General features: G+C 34.8%; 1 protein-coding gene and 1 long non-coding RNA gene across 4 annotated transcripts in view; both read left to right on the top strand.

Moving 5' to 3' along the window:
* Positions 1-8,332, top strand: part of kcnh1b (potassium voltage-gated channel, subfamily H (eag-related), member 1b) — a 49,883-nt gene extending 41,551 nt beyond the window's left edge. For all 3 annotated transcript variants that reach the window (XM_043223421.1, XM_043223422.1, XM_043223420.1), the window contains one exon: positions 5,016-8,332. In XM_043223421.1, the coding sequence (XP_043079356.1) occupies positions 5,016-5,819 (804 nt within the window). In that variant the 3' untranslated portion in view covers positions 5,820-8,332. The remainder of the gene's footprint in view (positions 1-5,015) is intronic.
* A 6,404-nt stretch (positions 8,333-14,736) lies between these two features.
* LOC122327120 lies at positions 14,737-23,551 on the top strand. Its single transcript, XR_006247599.1, has 3 exons — positions 14,737-15,392; positions 20,048-20,195; positions 21,412-23,551. It is a non-coding gene; the product is annotated as an uncharacterized LOC122327120 (long non-coding RNA).
* The last annotated feature ends 91 nt before the right edge of the window (positions 23,552-23,642 follow it).

The following is a 23,642-nucleotide window of genomic DNA, read 5'->3' as shown; positions in this document are numbered from 1 at the left end:
AAACCTTCTGGTAAGTGTCTTAAAGAAACAGTTCAGCCGACTTAGAAAATCCTGCCATTATTTACACATCCATGTTGTTCTGCTTTATTTTCTACAAATAAACAAATATCTGTGGACACATTTTGTCAACTTAATTTAATATATATATATAAAAAGAAAAAGTTGACAAAATGTTCGAGAGAGAGAGAGAGAGATTTGAGCTCCCAAATTTAAAAGTTTATATTTACATTTTATTTTGACTCATTGTATCTAAATTTTTTTATTGACCCAGTAGAATTTCTGTACTGCCCTGCACAATTTTCTGTTGGGACAACTGTTGCCACAATTTAAAAAAAATTTTTTCATTTCTTCTCTGATGATACGTGTCTCAGTGCGAGGAAAGGATAGCCATTCACTCTCATGAGATCACGGCAATAGAAAATGTAATAACCCAACAATCCAATCAATTCTCAGCCTACATTTTTGTTCAAGAAGCTGTTTCACTCACAAAAGGAAGACAATTGCAACTTCTGTTTCATGCCAACTTTGAAAGATGTTTCATAGAAACCAGTGGGTTTTTGACTGCATTGAAAAAAAACATATGTAAAATGTGCTTTTGCCAATCTTTGCAAAGCATGTTTGTTTTGAACATGCGCCATTGTCAGATGAGTACTGTATGTAACATGTTATGTTTTTCATGTTATCTCAGACTCAAACAATAATTCTCTACAGATGGCTGATCGAGATTGGACATGAAAAAATGCGTTTGTTGCGTTCAGTCAGTTTTCAGACTCGAGCAATAAACTATGAACCTCTCTAACCCCCAAAACTCATTATCTTTGCCTCTGACACATCAGAAAAATGACACTCCTGAATATTGTCCGCCTCCAGTTCAATGCTGCTCCCTCCACACATCTCACACTCATCCGTCTGATCTGATAGAAAATCCATTTATTTTTGTACCTTACAATGCATTTAAGTGGCTTCATCAGGAAGCAGATTCATGTGACCTGGCAAGTAAACAAAGTCTCGCTGAGTCAGGCTGTGGACAGGAAGGAATTAATGAAGCAACATCATTAACACATTAGGACAGCTTCCGCATTCATTAACATTGGCTTGTTATTAGGTTTGCAAAAAAAACGTCAGTCCTAAACGCCCTGTGCCTATTTCTCATCTGTTTTACATTTAAATGCAGTACAATTCAGTCTCCACCACCTTCAGTGATCAATCTAATCTAAATAAGACAAATGAACTTAATAGTCTTTTCACTCAACTGTAAAAGATTTGACAAGAAGCAGGAGTGGGGTTTTTATAAGGAAAATATTGGAATTAATTACACTGTAGCATTAGCCAACATAAAGAAAAAAAAATCCTGCTTTTCTTCAGCCTCCAGGTTCATTCATAATTAAGTAAAAAAATTAAAAAAAAGATTCCCCCAGGATATGAAAAGCTGTTGTCCACCATTTTTTGAAAGAACACAGCATGACATATCTTAAGGATATTACAATCCTCTCCCATTTGCATGTTGACTTGGACCATGTCTAGAAGCTAAGGGCACAATGTAGACCCAGATACATTTGACTTGGTGATGTGTTTGGAGAAAGTGACTAAGATTTTGCCAAATAAGACATATTTCTGGACCTTTTCTTGATCCTGTGACAGCATTCATGTTAAACAAACACAGTAATACCCAAGGGGCAAAGATTGCCAGGCTATCATTGACCAGTTAGCACCTGACAGTTTTGACCTTGAATTTGGCGAGATAAAAAAAATAAATAAATAATAATAATGTCAACAGGGCATTTATACATATTGACACTGCAAGCTAAATGTAAATCACATATATTTATTTTTGTTCTACAGTCAATGTTATATCAGTTTATTACAAAAAAAATGTGCCTGTTGGAACATTTCAGCAAAATTATGTTTGAAAATATACAAAAATTTTGAGGTGAAATATCCAGTAAGTGCTAAAAGCGTTTTAAGTTTTATCCAAAACAGATTTTATGCTAGTTATTGTAATTAATGCGGTAGTTGAGCAATATAATTCCTAATGAGTAGAGAAACCTATATAGTACTTCATAATGCTACAATTCCAAACATTTTGAAAAACAGAATTATATGTAGTACGTTTTCGGATGAGTAGCAAGCAAAACTGTGTAATAATGTGACGCTGATGTCACAACCAAAAATGTTTTTAAAGACAATCATCTATTGTACCTTTAAGCAAGTCTTCTCAAGTCTTTGAGTTCCTTCTTCGTGACTTGTGTTTTAAACATTCGTCCAGAGTGCTTCACATCTTCTAGTCCAATGCTTTACCAGGTGCATTACTGAGCAAGTCAGAAAAGCTATATAGAGATGGTTATGTTAGATAAAGGTTAAAATGTTCAGTATTAGTTTAGTATTAGTAATCATGCCTTATGGTAAAAGTGTTTTAATGTCACAATTTTTTTATTAATTATTATTTTTATTATTATAATTTTAATTTTTTTAAAACATTTTTGGAACTGCAAAAAAAAATGTAATTAATTTGTATTTATACCTTTTACCTTGTGCATTACAGTGTTAGATAGGATTTGTGTTTGACACCCTGTTTGTTTCTGTAGTCTCACATTATTTACAGCTCATGTGATTGGCTGTAAGGTGATGCATTTGGAAATGACTTACCGTGAGCAAAAAATTGCAGCATGTGAGTCACAGACCTCAAGCGGGTCTTTTGACAACTGACAAACACATGGGATGTAGAGTCATTCACATAAATTGGACCAGAGGAACCGAGACCAACTAGGGAATCGTTTTAACCTTTTGTGTACAGCTGCTTATCAGCTTATTGTATAAATTGAATTTGCTCTTTTTCAAAAATTGGTACACTTGCAATGCCTAATTTTCATGCACCATCAAGCTAAAGATAGCAATGACTAACCCCTTTAGCAACACTTCAAAATGAGCCATGTGATGTTCCCCTCATCGTTCGAGATGCTCAAGGGTCAAGAGCTCAGATAGATGTTGTGGAGTGCACAGTCACCAAGGGCACAGAAAAATTCTGGGTCAATGACGTGTTGCTCATCATCCTAGCCTTTGGTTTATTCATTAAAAATGCATTTTCTGTAATTACCATGGTTTTAATTTCTGTATTAAAAATATACTTTGATACATACAGGAGACATAAAGTAAAAGATTCATGGTGATGCAACCATCCTTACATTATAATGAAGAAAAAGCCTCATAAAAAAATAACACTGCAAAAGCTTTACTGCTTGTTTACAGTTAAAATAGATAAATAAAAACCTTTGTCTACAAAATCAAATTCTTGAAGTACAACTAACATGCAGAAAAATACTAACTTGAAACAGGAAATTATGTCATAGAGAGCGTGTCTTAACATAACGGATAATTTGGCAAGGAAAGGTTGTCGTGGTGCAACTATACCTACTATACGTTATATAATTGTGAAATGTGCAAGTTTGAAACTAACGTTAACTATCTGTCAGTCACTATGAGTTATGTCATGACAACAGACTGGGGTCTTGTTTGGTCTTGTCTTGCCTAGATTCACTCTGATTAAGAGAAAACACTAATGAAATTTGTTTAGTGGTATTTGCCTCCCAAACCAACATATGGATATAAATAGGTGAAAGGTACAACCACTCATGTTTGCTTTAGAGCTAAGTGAATGAAGGAGAAGCAGCATTCACCAGGCGACAGTCAGCAGCGCCTCTGTCAGCAATTCTCTGGATGTTTTACCTAAAACAGCAGTTTCTGTGCAGGGTTGGCTCTCATCTTTTTAAAGATGATCAGATGTTGATAGCAGCATCAGGGATGGGCAATCGTCCTCTGAGGATGGCGATTCAGACTGCTCCCATGGGAGGTTGCGACCACCATCAAATTGGATCCAGAGTTTACAGCAATGCACTGGCACTCATCTGGCCTTGGGGTCTATGCTTCTACCCCTGTGAGTCTCGTACAGACACTGTGCAAGGTCAGAGCGAACAAGAAACAGGTTTTGTTGGTTGTGCCATTTTTGCCCACCCAGAACTGCATTCTGGAACTCATGCCTTTCACGATAGCCCCTCCCTAGCACCTACCTCTGAGAAAAGGCCTGGTCTGTGGAGTCTTTATGTGTGGCTCCAGGACAGGACGCAGCAGACCTAAGTTCTCTGCCATTGGCGGCGGAAGACACTATCACTCAGGCCAGAGCCTCCTCTACAAGGCATGACTGTTCACCGCTGTCGCCTCTGGCTTGCTATGTTGGGTACACTTAACTTCTAGCGATTATCGTCAAATTGATTACAGAGACCGCCTCTGCATTTAATAACAAATTGTTCAATCTCGTCATTATACATCCCTATCATTGTATCCTTCTACTTTATACTGTTCAGTACTTTGATACAACATTTGTTGTTAAAAGTGCTATATAAATAAAAATGATTGATTGATTTATTGATATGATGTGGTGTGGATGCAAATACACTAGCCAAATTTCAAATATAAATAGTATGCCAAAAAAAATAACTAATTTGTTTTCTTGATATGCAAAAATTTACTTTGGCATGCATATGATATGCAATGGGTAGGATTAGGGGTAGATGCACATAATGTATGTGAAAACTGCATATCATATGCACGTCAACAAATTGCAAAAACTGTATTATATGCTTGCTTTTTTCTTAACTTTACTTATATTGACACTTATAAATCAGCATTAAAGTATAACCTTAATGTATAAGTATATTTTTTAAATTCAAGCTTCAGTTGCAGCTCTAATCCTGGTATTCTACGAAGAACAGTCCAAAATTCAGGCCAATTTATTTACATTAAATCTTGCCCTCTGAGCAAGCTCTCAAATCTCATTTGCGTTGAATTCAGCACATTTAAATGCATGTTATGGTCATCAAATTGTTTTAAAGTTGAACCTGATAATAAATAATTGCAGCTTAAGTACTGTTCTGTTCTTCATATAAACTAATCTCACAATCTATTCTTTAAAAACTCAGTATAGTTTTTGTATAAATATATTTCTTGTCTGAATCCTACAGATCATCTTCCGTAAAATAAGCGACGTGAAACGAGAGGAAGAGGAGATGCTGCGACGGAAGAATGAAGCACCTCTGAATCTTCCTCCAGATCACCCGGTGCGGCGTCTCTTCCAACGCTTCCGTCAGCAGAAAGAGGCCCGTCTGGCAGCAGAGCGAGTGAGCCAAGCAGAACCAGACGTGGAGCGAGGTAAAGTGGAGACCGTTGTACACGAGGTGACTGCAACCACCAGCGTTGTTACGGTCACTGAAAGTCCAGCCACTCCGGTTACCTCCGCGTCTTCCTCAACAAGTAGAACATCGTCATGCCAAGTCAAACTCTCCACTCCGGTGGCCCCTAATGGAACCTGTACAGGAAACAAGTCAGCAGAGCCTCCCAAAAGCAAAGGCTGGGGGCGGTTTAAAGAAGCCACAACCAAGTCTGATCTCTCCTGGTGTTCTGTGTCTAAAGCTGAGTCCATGGAGATGCTTCCAGATAGGACTAAGTGGGACTCTTGGGACAGCGGCATCACTAAGAGTGACGGGAGTGCTCGAACCCCTCAGGATCGGAGCCCCTTGCAGGCCGAGGGCAAGCGAGCATTTTGCCCCATTCCAGAACAGAGTCTTCAGGCCTGCTTTATAGAATTGAAACAGGAGCTTAGAGGAGACATCCTCTCCCTCAGCACCAGAATGAGTGCCCTTGAAGGCCAGCTCGCTGAGATGCTCCAGCTTCTCAAAGACAGAAAGACCTCAGGATCTTCTAACCTGTTTGACATGTCAAGACCAGATTCTCCAGATTCAGAAAAGGATGACACCATGTTCTCCTAACTGGGCTTCATATCAGATACGGTGGGCTAAGGAAAACATGGTTTGTTCCTGTTGTACTCAAAGCTAAACTGAACTCAAGTAGTACATTTCTTTAAAGATGAAGAACGAAACGTTTTGTTTTTTTTCAGCCTTGTGTTGAGGCACTCATACACTCTTAAAAATAAATGGTATCAGTTGTACCAGAAACAATTTTCAAAGGAATAGTTCACCAAAAATTGTAACTTTCCTCCGAGAAGTAGATGTATTTTGTTTCTTTATCGGAAGAGATTTGGAAGTTTAGTAATATGTAGTTTTCTAAGTAGCAACATGAATTTCTCCTAATCCTCTCTAAATCTAAATCTTTAAAACATTCAAGCTTTCCATTGCACGGGATGTTCTGTTTAGTGAAAAACGTTTTTTAAATCATTAAAATGTTCTTCACACCAAGTTCTTTTGAAAATTGTTGGCTTGAAGAACCAAAAATCCATTTTGGAACCATTATTTTTAGAGAGATATGGTGCAATTTTTTTTTACATTTTTAATTTTTTTTAAATTCCGCTGTCTTCAGTGGAACAAAGAATGAAATGCTTTAATAATCAACACATAAATATATGGATATATAGATATATAGAAATTACATATTATAGAATATGTCACTATAATGAATATCAATTGTCATTTTTTTTTAAACAATGACATTTTTGTATGGTCATTTAAGTCAACAGTCTTATTGATCTTCTGTTTTTACTGTCGAATTATATGTTTGATAAGTCAGTCAAGCAAATATGACAATTTATGAATAATTCCTCAGCTCTTGTTTTATGGATAGACCAATTTTGCTACCTTGCACATAAACATACTTTTGAAGCCACATTTCAAAAGTCATCTTGGAAAATCATCAACCTGGTTATTGTCTGTTTAGAATGATGTCTGTATTGTCTGTTTATATGATGAAAATAATGTTTTTAGCATCGTTTTGGCATCATATTATAAAATACTGTAGCCTGTTTGTGTGACTAAATGCTGTGCTCTTAATAATGTGACAATATGCAATATAGCAATAGTGACAAATGCAAAAGAACCAAAATTCCCCTGTCAGTGAATCCTTGGTGGATGTTAAATACATTGCACGTTGTTTGTTTTTATTTGTTTTTTTAACAGCTTCATAACTCTGGCTCTTTTATTTTATATTAACTTAAAGGAAAAAAATACACAAGAAACAGTTAAGAGAAAGTATATTATGTACTATATGTACCATTCTTTCAGAAGTTAACAAATTAGGTAGTGGATAAGCAATAATGATAACTGTTTAAGTGTATGAGGCATATGCCATTGTCTGAAGTAATATGAGAACAAATGACGCATGAAATAAGGAGCAGCAGTGTTATTTAGCATGTGATTTTTAGCATTATTGCCAAAAATTGTATTTTATAGTTTTGAGTCCATTTTTTTTGTAAATGTAATTTCCAAGAAACAGATTGAGAAGAGTATATCATAGTGTGTCTAAAGTGTCTATTGTGTGTTAAACTCTTGAACGTTTAGAAAAAAAATTGCACTGCACAACTTTAATGTTTGATTCAATGTATATCCTGTATGCAGAATGAATCAGTGTGTACACTGTGAAACTAACTTGACGGGACTTACTGATTGTACTTTTATTTTTACTCTGAAGATAATCAGAAAAATGGAGCTGCAAAATATTTTAAAGCTGATAGCAGTTGTCTTACCTTTACATTTTACCTTTAGCTATTAACAATTATTTACTTTTTTAAGATCCAAGTTTAGCTAAATTAGTAGACATATTGATTATGAAATCAATCAATATGTCAATGAATCTCAATGAAAATACACACACACAGTTCTTCATGTAAAATCACTCATACCAGTTCATGAGCCTTAACACAAAGGTTGACTCATTTTTTCTTATCTTAAAAGGAATATAAATTACAGTATTTTTACTTATTTTTTATTTTGTATTTTTTTATGTCCTGTTGGTCTATATAAATGAAGAAGCACAAGAAACTGTCAATTCAACTGTGTCAAATGTTCATATAAAATAATGTATACTTTGCATTACATATTATTCCTATTAATAACTTTGAATCTCCTAAAATCAATTTTAGTGAAGTATTTTTGTGACATACAGTGTTGTTGAAATAAGTATCTTTTGCTCACCGAGGCTGCATTTATGTGATTAAAAATGCTGTAATAACTTAAAATAACTGTTTTCTGTTTGAATATATGTTAAACTGTAATTGATTCAATCAAATTTGATAATTTGAACAAATCGGATTTTTCAAGCATCACTACTGCAGTCTTCAGTGTCACACAATCCTATATAAATAATAATTTTATTTTATGCTGATTTGCTGCTCAAGAAGCATTTCTGAATATTATTGTTGAATACAGTGCTGCTTCACATTTTTGTGGAAACCCGTGATGATTTTTTTTTTCTTTCAAGACTCTTTGAAGAGGAAGTTAAAAAGTGCAGCACTGAAATGTCTTTGCTGTCTTTGAATAAAAGTATGATAATAGTAGTCTGTGTTTTCTGAAACATATACTCTCATCAAGCACAGCTCAAGCAGCAGTAGCTCATCTTAGCCTGTTGAATCCTGGTGGGTTTGTTTTGTCTTAATTGCTCTGACTTCTTCAGACAGTCACAATTAAAGACGTCTACTTTCTCTGATGGGTCTCATAATCTGATTAGGGCCACAGAGCCTGTCTGATCCTGAGAGCATTCTGGGACAGATATTTAATTAAAGTGCAAGTTTATGTCTTATGCTAATCACCTGCGTCATGCTATCTCCACAACTAAAGCTGAGTTACAGGCCTATTAATTTCTTGACATTTTGAATGCACAATTAATATTTACTACACAAGGAGTTATTTGATGTCAGAACTTTTGTTATGATAGTATAAGATTAGGTTAATTCTAGGTACTAGCCTGTACATATTTCCAGTTTACTCTGAAATCATATGGTGCACAGGCTGTTGCAATGGACACGCAATCTCCTAGAAATAACACAATTTACAACACGCCACAAGCTATTTGGCCTCTGCTGATTCTGCAGCCAATGAGCTTGATTGCTAAACATTTATATAGTCTGGCTCAAGTGTTTGCGGTAAGCCTGAAACCTCCACCTCCCCAGCTCCACCTGCCTGAATCTGCTATGGGATTTATCTATACCTATTCATACAACAGCAACATGTCTTATGCTCAGATGTTCTGCGTATTTATTGCCAGTAGCAAGCCAACTCTTCTTTTAAAGCAGATCAGATCTGTCAAGGCCAAATATGCAAACATTATCATGGGAGTACTACAATTTTAATGGCTATAAAATATTTTTTTGTTACTGTCTTTGGTAACCAAAAGTTGGGATTGATTACATTTTTTTTGTTTGTTTGTTTTGGAAAGAAGTCTCTGATTCTCACAAAAGCTCCAACAGTAATACTGTGAAATACTATAACAATAAAAAAAACTATCTAAAATAAAATTATATAAATTCTCCCTGTGATCAAAGAAAAAAAACAGGATTCATTATTCCAGTATATCACATGACGTTTGGCAACAGATAGCGCTGCTTAAAATATTTTGAATGCATGACGCATTTTCCCATTTTCTCTTTATAGTCACTTTTGATCAATTTCATGTGGTCTTGCTGAAGAAATTGATTAATTTTGACATTTTTATTTTCAAATAAGCATATTACAATGATTTTTGAAGAATCTTGGCGTTGAAGACTGGAGCAATGATGCAGAAAATTCAGCTTGGATCACAGAAATAAATAAAATTTGATTATATAATCACAAAAAACTGTAATGATCTTGGTAAACATCTTCTTACATATATATATTATGACGAGCATCCCGAGCAACCATCAGCATCGCCCTGGTAACAAATGAGGAGCACCTGAACACACCCATCACAAGCTGATCGGTCACAGCTGCTGCTCACTTCCATCTGGCTTGAAAAGGCAAACGAGGCGTGCCAGAGGAATGAGCATGAACTCCACACAAGCTTGCAGTAACATCCTTTCTCTTGTGTGTTTCAGACAGCAGCGTTTGACCGATCAGCCACCATCCCACAGCACGGACCCACTGCACCACAACGGACGAGAAAAGAGCACTGCAACATCTATCTTGGGACTCTTATCACCATTTATTTTCTGTTTTCAATAAATCCACCCTCCAGGGTATTTATTTTGAGCTCTCACTTGCCGTGTGTTTCTTCACCCTGCAACAATATATATATATATATATATATATATATATATATCATAATTATTTTCAACAATTGACTGGTACTGTATTACCTGGCCCTTTCTTTTGTTTCAACATCAGAATACCATTTATTTGTTTTTCCATATTTACAGATACCCATACCAAGGTCACTGTATTCTGTATTCCAGGCCTCGCCTGACATTCCACTGACTCTCCTTCTGTGCTGCTGAGTGACGACTGAGTCACAGGTTTCGGTTTTACTTTATTTTGATGATGCCTTGTGAACTTTCTGTTGACAATTAACTTTTGACCTACATGTCAACTAGCTTTCATTAGAGTATTAGTACATTGGTAGGGTTAGGGTTAGAATAAGTCGACATGTTCTTGAAAGTTACCTATAGTCAGTAGAATGTCTGTTGGTAGATCATCACAATAAAGAGTTAGCAGATAATAATCTACTCATCTAATGAAAGCTAGGTGCAAAGTTACCTACTGTCAAAAGAATGTTTATAAAAGGTTTCAATTTTATTAAAGCATAATGCGCATTGAAAAATTAAATCTGTTTAATTTATAACGCACACATTGCAGTATTTACGTGCAAGTACTGTAATGCTGGAGGAGGAATGGGCTCGTCCTGATTCTGCTTTCCAGATTTTTCCTTCTGCTCACACCTTGTGAAGTTTTGTCTTGAGCTGTTTTTTCTTTGTCACAGATGCCTTTGGCTGCTTTGGGAGCTGTTTCAAGCTGTAATATATGCATGCATGATATTCTGTAAAGCTATTTTAAATGCATTGTGAAACGTGCTGTACTGAGTCTAAGGAAGATCTTTGAACTATATGGTAGGTTTCAGCAACAGTAATGGGGAAATTGCTGGCAAGAAATTTGTGATCTCTAGCTTTAACCATCTAATGACACCAACAGGTCAACATTATACTTACTCTTCAACGTTTTTTTAACAATTATGCCTACATTTTTCAGGTTATTAAGACTCTTTAGACCTCTTTAAAGCTCAGATTTCTCAGCATATTAAATACAGTGATAACAAGTTACAATAATTACCCACAATGACATAAACGTGGTCTTTCTTTAAAGTATTGTGACAAAACTTGAGACCTTAGGGGAATAAAACATAACGTTGCTAAAGTGGCTTTTGTTTAATTTGGTCCCAGATAGCTCAATAATGATGATAATGATATTAGTTTATGCATGCCTGTATTGTCAACTCTTCTTACAACATTTATGTGATCTTTACCTCCTGATAAATCTACTCAATTTGTCTGGCATTTGTGGCAAAAACTACATTTTGGACCTTGGGTACTTTGTATATTACTTAAATTGAATATTATTCATAACAGAACATGCTTATACAAACACATACAAGTAACACAAAGGACAGTGAAAATGTGGTAACATTGGAAAATTGGTAATTACTTCTGCTTGCAAGATTTTAACCACCAAGATTCAAAAAGAGGAAGAGGCCAGTTTCCACTTTAAACGTCAAACCAAAGCATTCATAATTTTCTGCAGCTGAACCAGACATTTATATTCACTTCTGCACTCTAGAGGGAAGTCCTACTTCTTGTGGGAATTTTCTATGTAAGTAATAATGTACCACAAAAAAAACCTGTCAGGGTGATTAGAAGTCAAGGCAGGTCTTGAGTCGCTTTAGGGGATTTGTTTTATGTTAATAACCATGCATTATACCCTGCTTATCACAGAGATGATGGCAAAACAGCTGAATATACAATTAAATAAATAATTATGTTACTTTAAAATAATTTATTCTTGCATGTAGATTAACTCAACATTAGACAAGCATTTCAGTGAATATTTCTGATGCGCAGCAAAAGATTTGAGCTTCACAAATTAGCGAAGTGCCTTTAAGAGAAGAGCTTTTCCATCATCAGGGCGATAATTAATTTTCAATTAACAAAAAATGCAACAAAACTGCATGGCAGAGGACGTGTGTCTATATCATTACAGAGTTTGATTGGCTAAAGAGTCTCCAAGGACCACGGCTGGAGAATTGCAGAAAATTGTTCAGGTTTGAGGGGTCAGAAAACCTTAAAAATAATTGTCAAACAGCACCTACATCACCACGAGAACCGGCATATTCAGTTATCAGACATGACTGGAATGTCAAATGGGACTGTGGGAAGTGCTTTGATACAACGTGTGTTGTTATAAATTATATTTTATATAAATAAAAATGATTGATTGATTGATTGACTGGCTTCTGTGGTCAAATGAAACAAAAATATTAGCTTTTTAGCAGCAGAACCACCAGATGTGTTTAGTACCAGAAGGGATATATGTATATACACATATTTGTTTCTTATAATTTTAATTTACAGTTTAAATCCTTTAGGTTATTTCTGTTGTATATATATATATATATATATATATATATATATATATATATATATATATATATATATATATATATATATATATATCGTGAATAAATCACAGCTGAAGGGCATTGTTAGGTACCGTGCAAGAACCTTTAGGTGAAGCAGTCATAGCAGTGATGCATCGTGAACAAAACTGCTAACCAATCAGAATCACAGAAATGGAACTAACAGTTTTATAATATTTATTATTTTAATTAAATTTCTAATTTCTAACAATAATAGTATTATGTAGTGTAGGTATTTTATTAAATTTTAATTTTTTTGTTATATTTTTAGCACTTTTAGTCAAGGTCTTCACTGAGGATCTGTCTCTGGTGCTCATCTAGGTCTCTTAGTCTCCCCTGATGATCACGGCTGTAGACATCATCTCTTGGAACAAAATAAGAAACAAACAAACTAAGATTAGCATAGATGCCATTCTTCTTACAATGTAACGAGTACATTGTGTTTTATAGGGAGTGTTCCTGCCTCTGGCTGATATAATTATTAAAGCCTAAAAATCCTTTAATGGATTTGAATAATAGAAGGATGTTAGTGTATTATGTGTATGCCAGGTAAAAGAGATGTGTCTTTGATCGAGATTTAAATTGGCAGAGTGTGTCTGCCTCCTGAACAGTGTTATGTAGTGTTAGTGTTCTAGAGTTTGAGGGCTAAATAGAGAAGGATATCCCACCCACAGTCAATTTTGATCTATCCAGTGTTTGATAGGGAGCCAGTGTAATATCGATAGAACCGGGCTGATATGATCACACTTAATGCTGCTGCATTTTGGACCAACTTCAAGCGTGCAGAACAACCACCCAGTAAAGCATTAGAATAGTATAACCTTGAAGTCACAAACATATGAATTAGCATGTCTGCATTTAACGTTGAGAGCATAGGTTGTAATTTAGACATGTTTTAGATTTGGAAAACCACAGTTTTTCAGATGCTAGAAACATGGCTTTCAAAATAAATATTGCTATTAACAGCACTGATAAAGAAGAATTTACTACTGAGCCTTGAGGTACTCCATACTGCACTTGTAATCGATACGATACATCTTAATTCGCTGCTACGAACTGATGGCGGTCAGATGAGTCTGATTTGAACCACTCTAAGGCACTTCCACTAATGCCAGCAAAGTTTTCTTGCCTATTCAAAAGAGTGTTATGGTCGATAGTCTCATTATATATTCTGCAACAAATAACTGTTGCTCATGAAGGATTAAACAGCACAACATAAACAACAGTTTTTTTCTTTGTCGTAAAAATGACCATGAAGCATTTATTCTGGTCACTTATCAAGCAAGGGAATCCCGCTGCAGACTTCTGCAGTCTCCTCCTGTCTGCCGTTTGTTGATCTGCAATGCAGTGCCAGGCTTCCCCAGCGCTCTCTCTCTCTCTCTTTCATTCTCTCTCACACACACACACACACATCCTCTGCAGTCTGTGCGCTAATATCCTCTTCACTGTGTGTTCGGTCTCTCCCAGGGGTCTTTACCGGCTCATGAGCGTCTCAAGCAGCGCCACACTGCCCCTCTCAGAGAGTAAAAGACACTGCAGGGAATATTGCAGATTTCATCTAAAATCAAAATCTAAATAATTGTGAGAATAATGTTAATTTAAAATATATATAGTTTCTATATAAAAGTCTGTTAAACTGTAATTTATTTCTATGATGCAGTGCTGAATTTTCATTACTCCAGTCTTCAGTGTCACATGATCTTTCAGAAATCATTATATGCTGATTTGCCTCTCAAGAAATATTTCAGATTAAAAATATTTCTTCGGCTGGATAGCTTCGTGGAAACGTTTTTTAAGGATGCATGAAATTGATCAAAATACTTTTAATTTTAAGTATTAATTTTACAGAATATTTATATTTCAAATAAATGCTGTTCTCTTGAACTCTCTGTTTATCAAAAAAAATCCCGGGGGAAAAACGCAGCAAAAGCTATTTTTGACACCATTATTATTGTCAGTCATTATTCTCAATCAATTACCATTTTAAATATATTTAACATAAAAAATAATGCTTTTAAATTGTAATGATATTTCACAATATGTTGGTTTCTATTGTTTTTGTTTTTTACCAAATAAATGCAACCTTGGTTATCAGAAGAGAATCTAATTTAGCGTTTAAACTATTCTATAAAAACAGATTATATTTTAAAGATATTAATTTTTTAATGGCATGACAAAAAATATAACTAACATATAAATATAACATATAATTCTAAATATAACACGCTCACACACACACACACATTAATAATAAAACGAAATAAAAAACAATACTGCAAAATACAGAGGAAGGGATATCACAGGCATTATAAATACTGTATAAATCTGAACAGTTTTTATTTATCTTTTCCTCGGCTCTTTCTATACTGTTGTTTCAATCAAATGTATTTACTGTTTGTTTATTTGTGTTATTTGTTTGCTTGTATTTATTTCCACGGGTCCCAAGCTCCTTTGAATGAACTTGACACAGCACCAAAGGGTTAACATATGCTGTATACACTCTAAAAGAATTACTATAAAAATTGTATTTAACTCAGAGTGTATACAGCATACATTAACCCTTCTGTGTCAAGTCCATTTGAAGGACTTTATTTTCCACATGTGCAATGGAGGATGGTAGTTTGGCTGACCTCTCTGTCCTCTGTAGCAGCATTTTATACCAGCGGGGCCCTTGCTGTCATAGAAACAGCATGAGCAAGTGCTCTGATTGGTGCGGAGCCCAGGATCATCCGTTGTTGCTCGCTGAGAGAAGTGCTGAGTGGACCCTCCTGTTGAAGCCCCCCTCTCCGTCCCCGCTCCGCCCCTGGAGCCGCTGCACTTCCCTTTGTCCCGCAGATTTGTTTTTTTCCATCCTGGTTGAACTTTCTAGCGTGACACTAATAAGTCCATAGCATCATATATGCGGCTTAGCAGGGCGCAGGGGGCATAGCCTAACAAATGTGTGGAGTCAATTGGTAAGAAACGCTTTCTTTCTTTTTTTTGCTAAATTAAGATGCTGATCACCTGGATAAACTTAAGTGATGTTTTATTTTTAGGCATATACTGCTGATTTGTAAATGAGTAAGTTTTGTAGTTGAGAAAGCTGCTCTGGTTGGTTTTTTGTCACTGTCTTCAGTTTGATTGACTGTGTTTCATTTAATATTATAATGTGTTTATAGTTCTTCAGTTGTTTGAAATACTGTTTCGGACATTTGAGGTAGTTGTCGATTCATTATATTTATTTATTTTTGGTCTATCATAGACTCACATTTAGTTTTGCCAGAAGGTTTGGTTAGGCCGTATTTTGATGGTCCATTTTAGACATTCTCCTAATTAAAAGTAACTTTGCAACTATGTGTCAACTAATACTAATTCATTTGGAACTACTTGTCTACTAACTCACCAAGTTTAGGGATATTAGAACATGACATACTTTTTCCTGTTTTTAAGATATTCTAATGACTGCTAGTTAACATATAGTTGCAAAGTTACTTATTGTTAGCAGAATGCCTAAAGTGGACTATCAAAATAAAATCAAACATTTTTGCTAGTTTTAATTTTGCTAGTACATTTCTTCAACGAAGACCAATTTTGGACTAAATCTCAAGTTACACTCTGATAAATAAAGGTGCTTAATAGCTTATTAGCAGCGATGTCATAGAAGAACCACTTTTGTTCCACAAAGAACCATTTAGTGAAAGTTTCTTTAAAGAACTCTTTCTTACCGTTTTTAAAACCTGAAGAACCTTCTTTCACCACAAAGAAACTTTTGTGAAAGAGAAACACTCTTCTTATGTTAAAGGTTCTTTAGGGAACCATTTAGACAAAAAAAATTCTTCTATGGCATCAAGAAGCAGTTTATTTTTGAAAGTGCAGAAATCAAGATTGTGAATATGATATTCGGATACGGCATCTCAACAGCCAGTGTTTGCGTGGATAAAATCTGAAAAGACTAGAACATTTTTTGCTAGTACATTTTTTAGAAGAAGACAATCTTTGGACTAAATTTCAAGTTGAAAGTCAAGATATTGTGAACATAATATTTGGATATGACATCTCAAAATCGCTTTGAAAAGTCAAATACTGGAGAAATCTAAGAAGACATAGATGGATCAGTACAACAATGAATCAACAAAGCTTCCCAGAGTGGGAGTAACATCCATTTTGGACACCTTGATGAATTAGCTAAGCAGCTAATTTTGTCCTACGGGAGAATTATTGGGCTAACATCAGAGACAGAATTGGAAGAAGAAGAAAAAAAAAACGAGGAAAACAAGGCCTCAAAACAAACAATGTTGCTCTCTGCGCATTTAACATCGAGCCCCTCTGGGACAACAACAATGGCTTCAGCGCGGCCGCAGCGCGTCTAAACGTTGCTAGATCTCTCTCTGGCCCGTTGGGTCATGCTCGACCAGCAAAAGTTGAAACAATTGAAGTTTTATATTTTCCATTGAGCTCAGCAGTCAGACGTGCGAGACGTGAGTATAAAAGCTGGCTTATACTGTCACCCTTCATCTGAAGTCCTGTTATGGGAGCGTTTGGAGCGTGAAGGGGTTGGTTCTCAGGAGGCTGTGGGCTGGTTGAGATGGTGCTTCGGTGAGGAGTGTTGCTGCTTGAGGTACTGTGCCGCTGTTCTGGAGGAACGCCACACTTCCACAGCGCTTTGTGCTCGCAGACACACAGGAGGAGCGCTTTAGTTTGTTCTGGAGGGAAATCATGCAGAGAATGAGAAGGATGGGAAGTTTCCGGCTCTTGTGTTTACGTGATTTCATTGTAAAGTCAGTTGAATTTTACTGGCAGCTGATGCCAAAATATTTAGTAAATCCACACAACAGTGGGAGGAAGGTATATGTGTGTTTGATTTTGGGGTTTTTGGATTGAATGTTGGCATGGGTATATGTTGCCAGGTCAACCTCCAGATCATTTATGATGTCTGTGGGCTGTTTCTGAATGTTTTATTACGTTGTCTTTCCAAAGAGGTCTTAAATATTCTCTCTATAATGTTGCAGGTCAGGAGGGAAAAGTATAGTTTGACACTTTTAAGAGTCACTGGTGAAACATCATGATTTTTTTGTGTAACTGTATGAAGGATTCAGTTCTGTCTGATACATGGCAACTCTTGAAAAACAGACTTTTGGCCACATAATTGTGTGCTTTTGACACTTGTTATTCTTGATACTTGCTTTTTAAAGTATAATTTCAAACTGTTCAACAAAATTATTTTATTATAAGTAACTAAAACCATAGATAAATAAAATAAAATAGTTTTAGTTCTAAGTAGCTACTAAAATAATTAAAACTAAACCTGAAATAAAATAAATAATATAGACATATTAAAATTAATAATATAAAAAATATTAAAAATAAATGACAAAACACAACAAAGTGGCAAAATGTTTACGTAAAAATGAAAACAATACAAAAAAACGAAATTATTTGAAATAATAATAAATCTATGATGTTATGCATGTTATGCATGTTTAACAAAAGGAACTAACATTAACAATGAACAGTTGTATTGTTATTCAAAATACTTATTTACTAATTTTATATTAATTTCAGCATTTACATAATACATTCAAATCAACAGTATCTGCTAGTATTTTTAAATGGCATTGAGCTGTTGAATTTGATACAACTAGCATTAACAAAGATTAATAGATACTGTAGCAAATGTATTTGCTGTTTTTTAACGTTTATTAATGTATCCACTAATTTAAAATTTGGACCTTATTGGTTGGTTGGTTGTAAAAAAAAAAAAAAAAAAAAAAAAAAGCAAGCAAACAAAATAAATAAATAATAATAAAAGCACTGCAGTGTACATTTTAATGACAAAAGGTGTGATGGAGAAAAATTAAGTGTGTTCAGTTAATTATGTTGAGTCAATATTGTTTAAATTGACTGCATCGATAAACAGACGCTCCACGTGTTAATTGTTGTCTTCTGTCAATAATCTGATTTCATCTGTGTGTTTCTGTAGCTGAGTTGCGCTGAGTGCAGTCAAAAGCAGATGAAACATGTTATTGAACAGAAGCAAACAGTCACTCACTCACTCACACAAACACACACACACAGTAAAGCTCCAGCTGCTGGACAGTGACACTTCTCAAGACTCGCCTTAGACTAAACATGACACATGCATCACAATGATTTACAGCTGTTAGTGTGACAGAAGAGACCAATGAACCATAGACTTTAAAAGTAAGATTGAAAAGGGTTTATGTGCTCTTCACTCTGGGCTGTACAGTCAATCTGGAACAACACGGCTCAGACGAAGTATCTATCAGTGATTATTGGATATGAAGTAAATAGATGGTTTTCCATCTAATATCCAGGTCATATTTTAGTTTACTTTAGTACGTAAGTATATAAGTATATATATATATATGTGTGTGTGTTGTGTGCATGTGTGTGTGTGTGTATGTGTGTGTGAGAATACAGTATGTTTATATGTGATTATGTTATGTAAGTTATGTATTTGAAGTTTATAACTATGCAAGCACGTAAGAATGTATGCAAGAACATATATATGTAAATATGTAAGTACATATGTAAGAATGTCAGCACATATGTAAAAGTATTTAAAGTAAGTAAATATTTCAAATAAGTACGAACATATGTAAATATGTCAGTATGTATATGAATATACATAGGTATGTAAATAAGTACATAAACACCTAAGTACAAAAGTATGTAAATATGTCAGTACATATGTAAATATGTCAAATGTAAGTACATAAGAATACAAGTACTTAAGTACATAAATATGTTAGTACGTATTAAGAAAGTACATAAGTAAATCAATAGATTAGTCAAACAAAAACTAAGAATTGCATTTAGAAAATGAAGCTTTTTGAAATTAGCAAATCAACTGTTCTAACTACGCTACTGTACTTATAACTGTAATTATGCAAATATAAATAGTTACATTGCAGTAATGAGAGTTACAGGAGAAAATGCTTAATTGTATTGAAATGTAGAAACAAATCCTAACATTGTTAAATATAGTGTACATACTTTTGTATTTCATTTCTATAAATAAAATATAGTTATTCTATGGGGTGAAATGCCTGATGATCTGGAATTCTTAACAAATCTTTACAATTCATAATTCAGACCCGCTCTTGCTTAACTCGAAATCTGTCATGACTATTTAGACACATTTGAGCTCATGTTGAAAGCCTGAATAAATGAAACGCCCACGCTCAATTCTTCACTGAATTTAGTCAGCTATAATTTATAATTATAATTTAATTAAAGTATTCGCAATTCATTTTTGTTTGCCTCCGTTGTGTAAAAACAGAAATATTAATTGAAGGGAAAATATGGCACAAAGCGCTGTGTTAAAATGAACAGCGAGTCAAATTCAAAATCAAGCGTTCATGCAAAAGCTTGAGTCAATTAAAAAAAAAAAATGTTGTTTACCATTAAAAACTCAATAACCATTAAACTGATGCCAGGTTTATTTATGTAGAGCTTTATAAACTGTGACCCAAACTTGGCAAAAATAAATAAAACACCAAAATTCATTCACAGAATCAGTCATTTTAAGTACGTATTTGAGTATAATAAAGCAGTTGACGAAAGGTGCGAAATGTTTTTTGGACTCACAGGATGCGATGTTTTCTAGGTTTCCCAAGGGGACGCTACTGAGAAGCTGGCTCACCAAGTCCCGACCCAGACTGCTGCTGCTCATCGCCGGCTTGAAGAGGCCTCAGGTCACCCTCATGCGCAGGAAAAGGATGAAACGCACGAAAGTAGCAAAGGCCACGTAAGCGGTAAATATGGTTATTGTTGGATGTCAGAGCGACCTCTCAAAGTCAGCCCGATCTCTTCCTCTAAAATGAACTTCAATCTCATTTGGACATTATAGTGACTACACTGGATTTGTAAATGAAAGATCGGTTAGATTTAAAGATGGGAAAGAGGAACAAAAGAGGTCAACACTGATTGAAGAGCCGTTGATGATTTATTGTACTGTTGGACCTGTTTTTAGCTGTGCAATGACCAGGCACCATCCTTGGATTGAGTGTAGTTCGATGTCCCATCACTTATGAAAAGAGTGAAACTTCAAATATCTATACCCAGATTTACTGTTTTTTAGCATATTTTCACAGGCAAAATCTATTTGTTTCAATTGGAAACAGCACTACTGGGAATTTCAATCTCTCATGTAAATTATAAAGCGTGATTGCAACTTTTTTTTTTACTCAAAATTTCAATAGGAATCTGTACGGTTAGAGGGTTCCGTGATAAAGAATAGGAGGTATAAAGAGTATACAAAGTTTAATCTTTGTATAGATTAACTCATTTTCAGGTTCAAGTTAATATTACGTCACAGAACAACAGAAAGCTACTTGCTTTGTGACAATAGACATTTTGACCAAAAAATTATGCTAAAATGACCACACATTTAGTCTGTTGAACTGACATTAGATTTATGGCATTGATTTATAGCATCAATCAAATCGACGACACTTGCTAGAAATAAAGGTTCCCAACTAAGCAAGCCAGAGACGAAAGCGGCAAGGAACCAAAACCCCATCAATAATAATAACTACTATGTCTGCATTATTAGCTCATTTTGGTAACATGGCTGCAGTATTAACACATTTTGATAACACTTTTAGGTTAGTTGTTTATTAGCATATTGCTAGCACACTAGCATACTGGCTGTTAATTAGTAATTACAAAGCACATATTAATGCCTTATTCTTCATGACCGCATTTTAACCGGTTAACTTATTATTAAACAACTTCCTTACTATTAACAAGCAAAAAGTTGTAAAAGCAAGCAAAAAGTGTAAAAAGTTGCAGTTGGGTTTGCATTGGGTTTGTTCTCTTGAAGTTGACGATTAAATTCACTGGTCCTCTGGTCGTGGAAGTGTCAAGTCAGCCTTTGTACCCTATTCATGGAAAGTGCTACCAAAATATAATAAATAACGCAAGTTGCTTATTCAGCAGATATCTTACATACGTTCTTTTGCGTTGCAGAACCTGCAGTCGTATGCCGCATTTCACTTGAGGTGCTGACGCAGAGAGAAGCTCCATCTACCATCGACATGTGCGCAGATCCAGAAACAGCGAAAGCATCTCAGTCGTCTCTGCCAAACATACGAACTAAACGCCAAAGCAGAAGCAGAAGAGGCTCAGAGTTTGTCGTGAAAATGAGGGATCTTCCACAAAGATCCAGACCCCCCGACTAAGATCCGGAGCCTCCCAGTGACATTTGTTCCATCTTTCCCTCAAATACACTTCTGTCATGCTTCAGTTCACTACACAGCGTGTGACAGCACATTATTGCTCTTGCTCTTTAAGTGCCTTTGGTTGACAGTGCTTTCATGTGTTCTCTGGTCAGGATTTCAGGGACTTTTATTTTTGGATTCCTAATGATGCGTGCGGGTGAAAAAGAAGAAAACTTGTGAAAAAAAGAAAGAAAAACTTATGATGAGCTAGTAACCAACAGCACACCAGTGGTTTTTTCATACTGTTGAGCCGTCAGACTGACAGCTGGCGGTCCATTACTGTGTCCAGAGGAGTAAAATAATTCATTTAAATGTCAATATATAGATAAAAAATAGATATATGAAAGTTATATCAATCCAAATGGACCATTAAGTGGCCACTATTATCACTGAACAACTTTTAAAAAATCATTGTAGAAACATTATTATTTTTATTACAAACAAATACATATATATACACATTTTATATATATATATTTTATCATATAATTAATTGGCTGTTATTGAACAGGTCCACGTAATTATTTTTAAAAACTACATTAATAATTGTTAGGTGAATCTCATAAAGCATGTCAAGTCTGGCTCACATATCAAACAAAATCCATGGTAAAAAAAATATATATATTGCAATAAGAAAACGACCAGTTTTGTTAACATATTTTATCGCAAATGTTTTTCTTTTTTCCCCCGATATTCTCATTACATTCTCAAAGTACAGAAAATTTGTGAACTATATTAATAGTAGATTTTTTTTTACTTAAAAAGTATAGTATTTCAAAATATAAATTCACTTCATTTATTTATTATTTTATCGTTTTTTTGCAAAATATAATCCATATATTTGATATGGTTATATGGTTTAATACATTTTATTTTAGAAATATTCTTTTTCTAATTCAAACTTGTTTTATCTGACTTTGAGGCGACTCTGTGGCTTAGTTGATAGTGGAGGTCTTAATGCTCAGATCCGGTTTTTTGCACTGTTGTTCACATTGTCATTTAAATGCGACTTGTGTGAGCCCTGAAATGACCCGCATGCGCAGAAGACGACGTGATGTCAGACACAGTGCACTGTGTTTGTGGGAATAAAAATCTTTCCGCCTCCTCCATTGCAGAATTGTGACATCTGTTGCATTTCAGTGATGTGCAAACCATTTGAAATGCGACAAGTCATATATGTATGCAATTTAAGACCACATAGGAAAGTGGCGTGGGCATGATTTGAAAAAAATCTGATTTTTGTTACGAGAAAATCAGATATTGGTCACATTTGAACAAAAAAGTCAGACTTGGGCCAGTTTAGCCCATAATGTGAACTAAGCCAAACAATATCTTGACATTTTTTTGTGAGATTCACCCATTGCACTTGCTTCCAGTAATTTCCAGCAACAAGCTACAGCATGAGTCAAAACAGATGCTTGCATAGTTTGAAACTTATTTTCTCTTTTGAACAATTCTGTCTTTAGTGTTCATATTGTCTTCTATCTCTAGCTACTATGTTAAAGCGGACACACAGACTTGTTTGAAGAATCGCATACGTTTAATTTCAGAGCATTTTAAGATTATTTTCATTTATTCTTTGAATAAACAAGGTAACACTTTATATTAAGTCGTCCCATTTGTCCTTCGTTACATATATACAGTAACAACATAGTAATGAGCAGTAATTACACTGTTATAAAACAAAAATATTAACTTTCTAAAATATATAGACATGAATTATATCACTGGCATCAGCTCCTTACAACATTTGCATAGCAAATCAATTAAGAATTAAATTATCCAAAACTAAGCACTTAATATAAAGTGTGACCAATGCATGCAAATTTGTATAATTTTGTGCTGTCAAAATATTATTGCATCCAAAATAAGTTTAAATAATATGTGTGTGTACTGTGTAAATTTATTATGCATATATAAAAAACACATGCATGAATATATTTTTAAAAAATGTAAGTTTAGATATTAAGTATATTTAGA

Source organism: Puntigrus tetrazona, chromosome 22 (assembly GCF_018831695.1).
Source record: "Puntigrus tetrazona isolate hp1 chromosome 22, ASM1883169v1, whole genome shotgun sequence".
In the NCBI taxonomy this organism is placed as follows: Eukaryota; Metazoa; Chordata; class Actinopteri; order Cypriniformes; family Cyprinidae; genus Puntigrus; species Puntigrus tetrazona.
The sequence above is the reverse complement of the archived record's forward strand: the minus strand, read 5'-3'. Positions and strand labels throughout refer to the sequence as shown.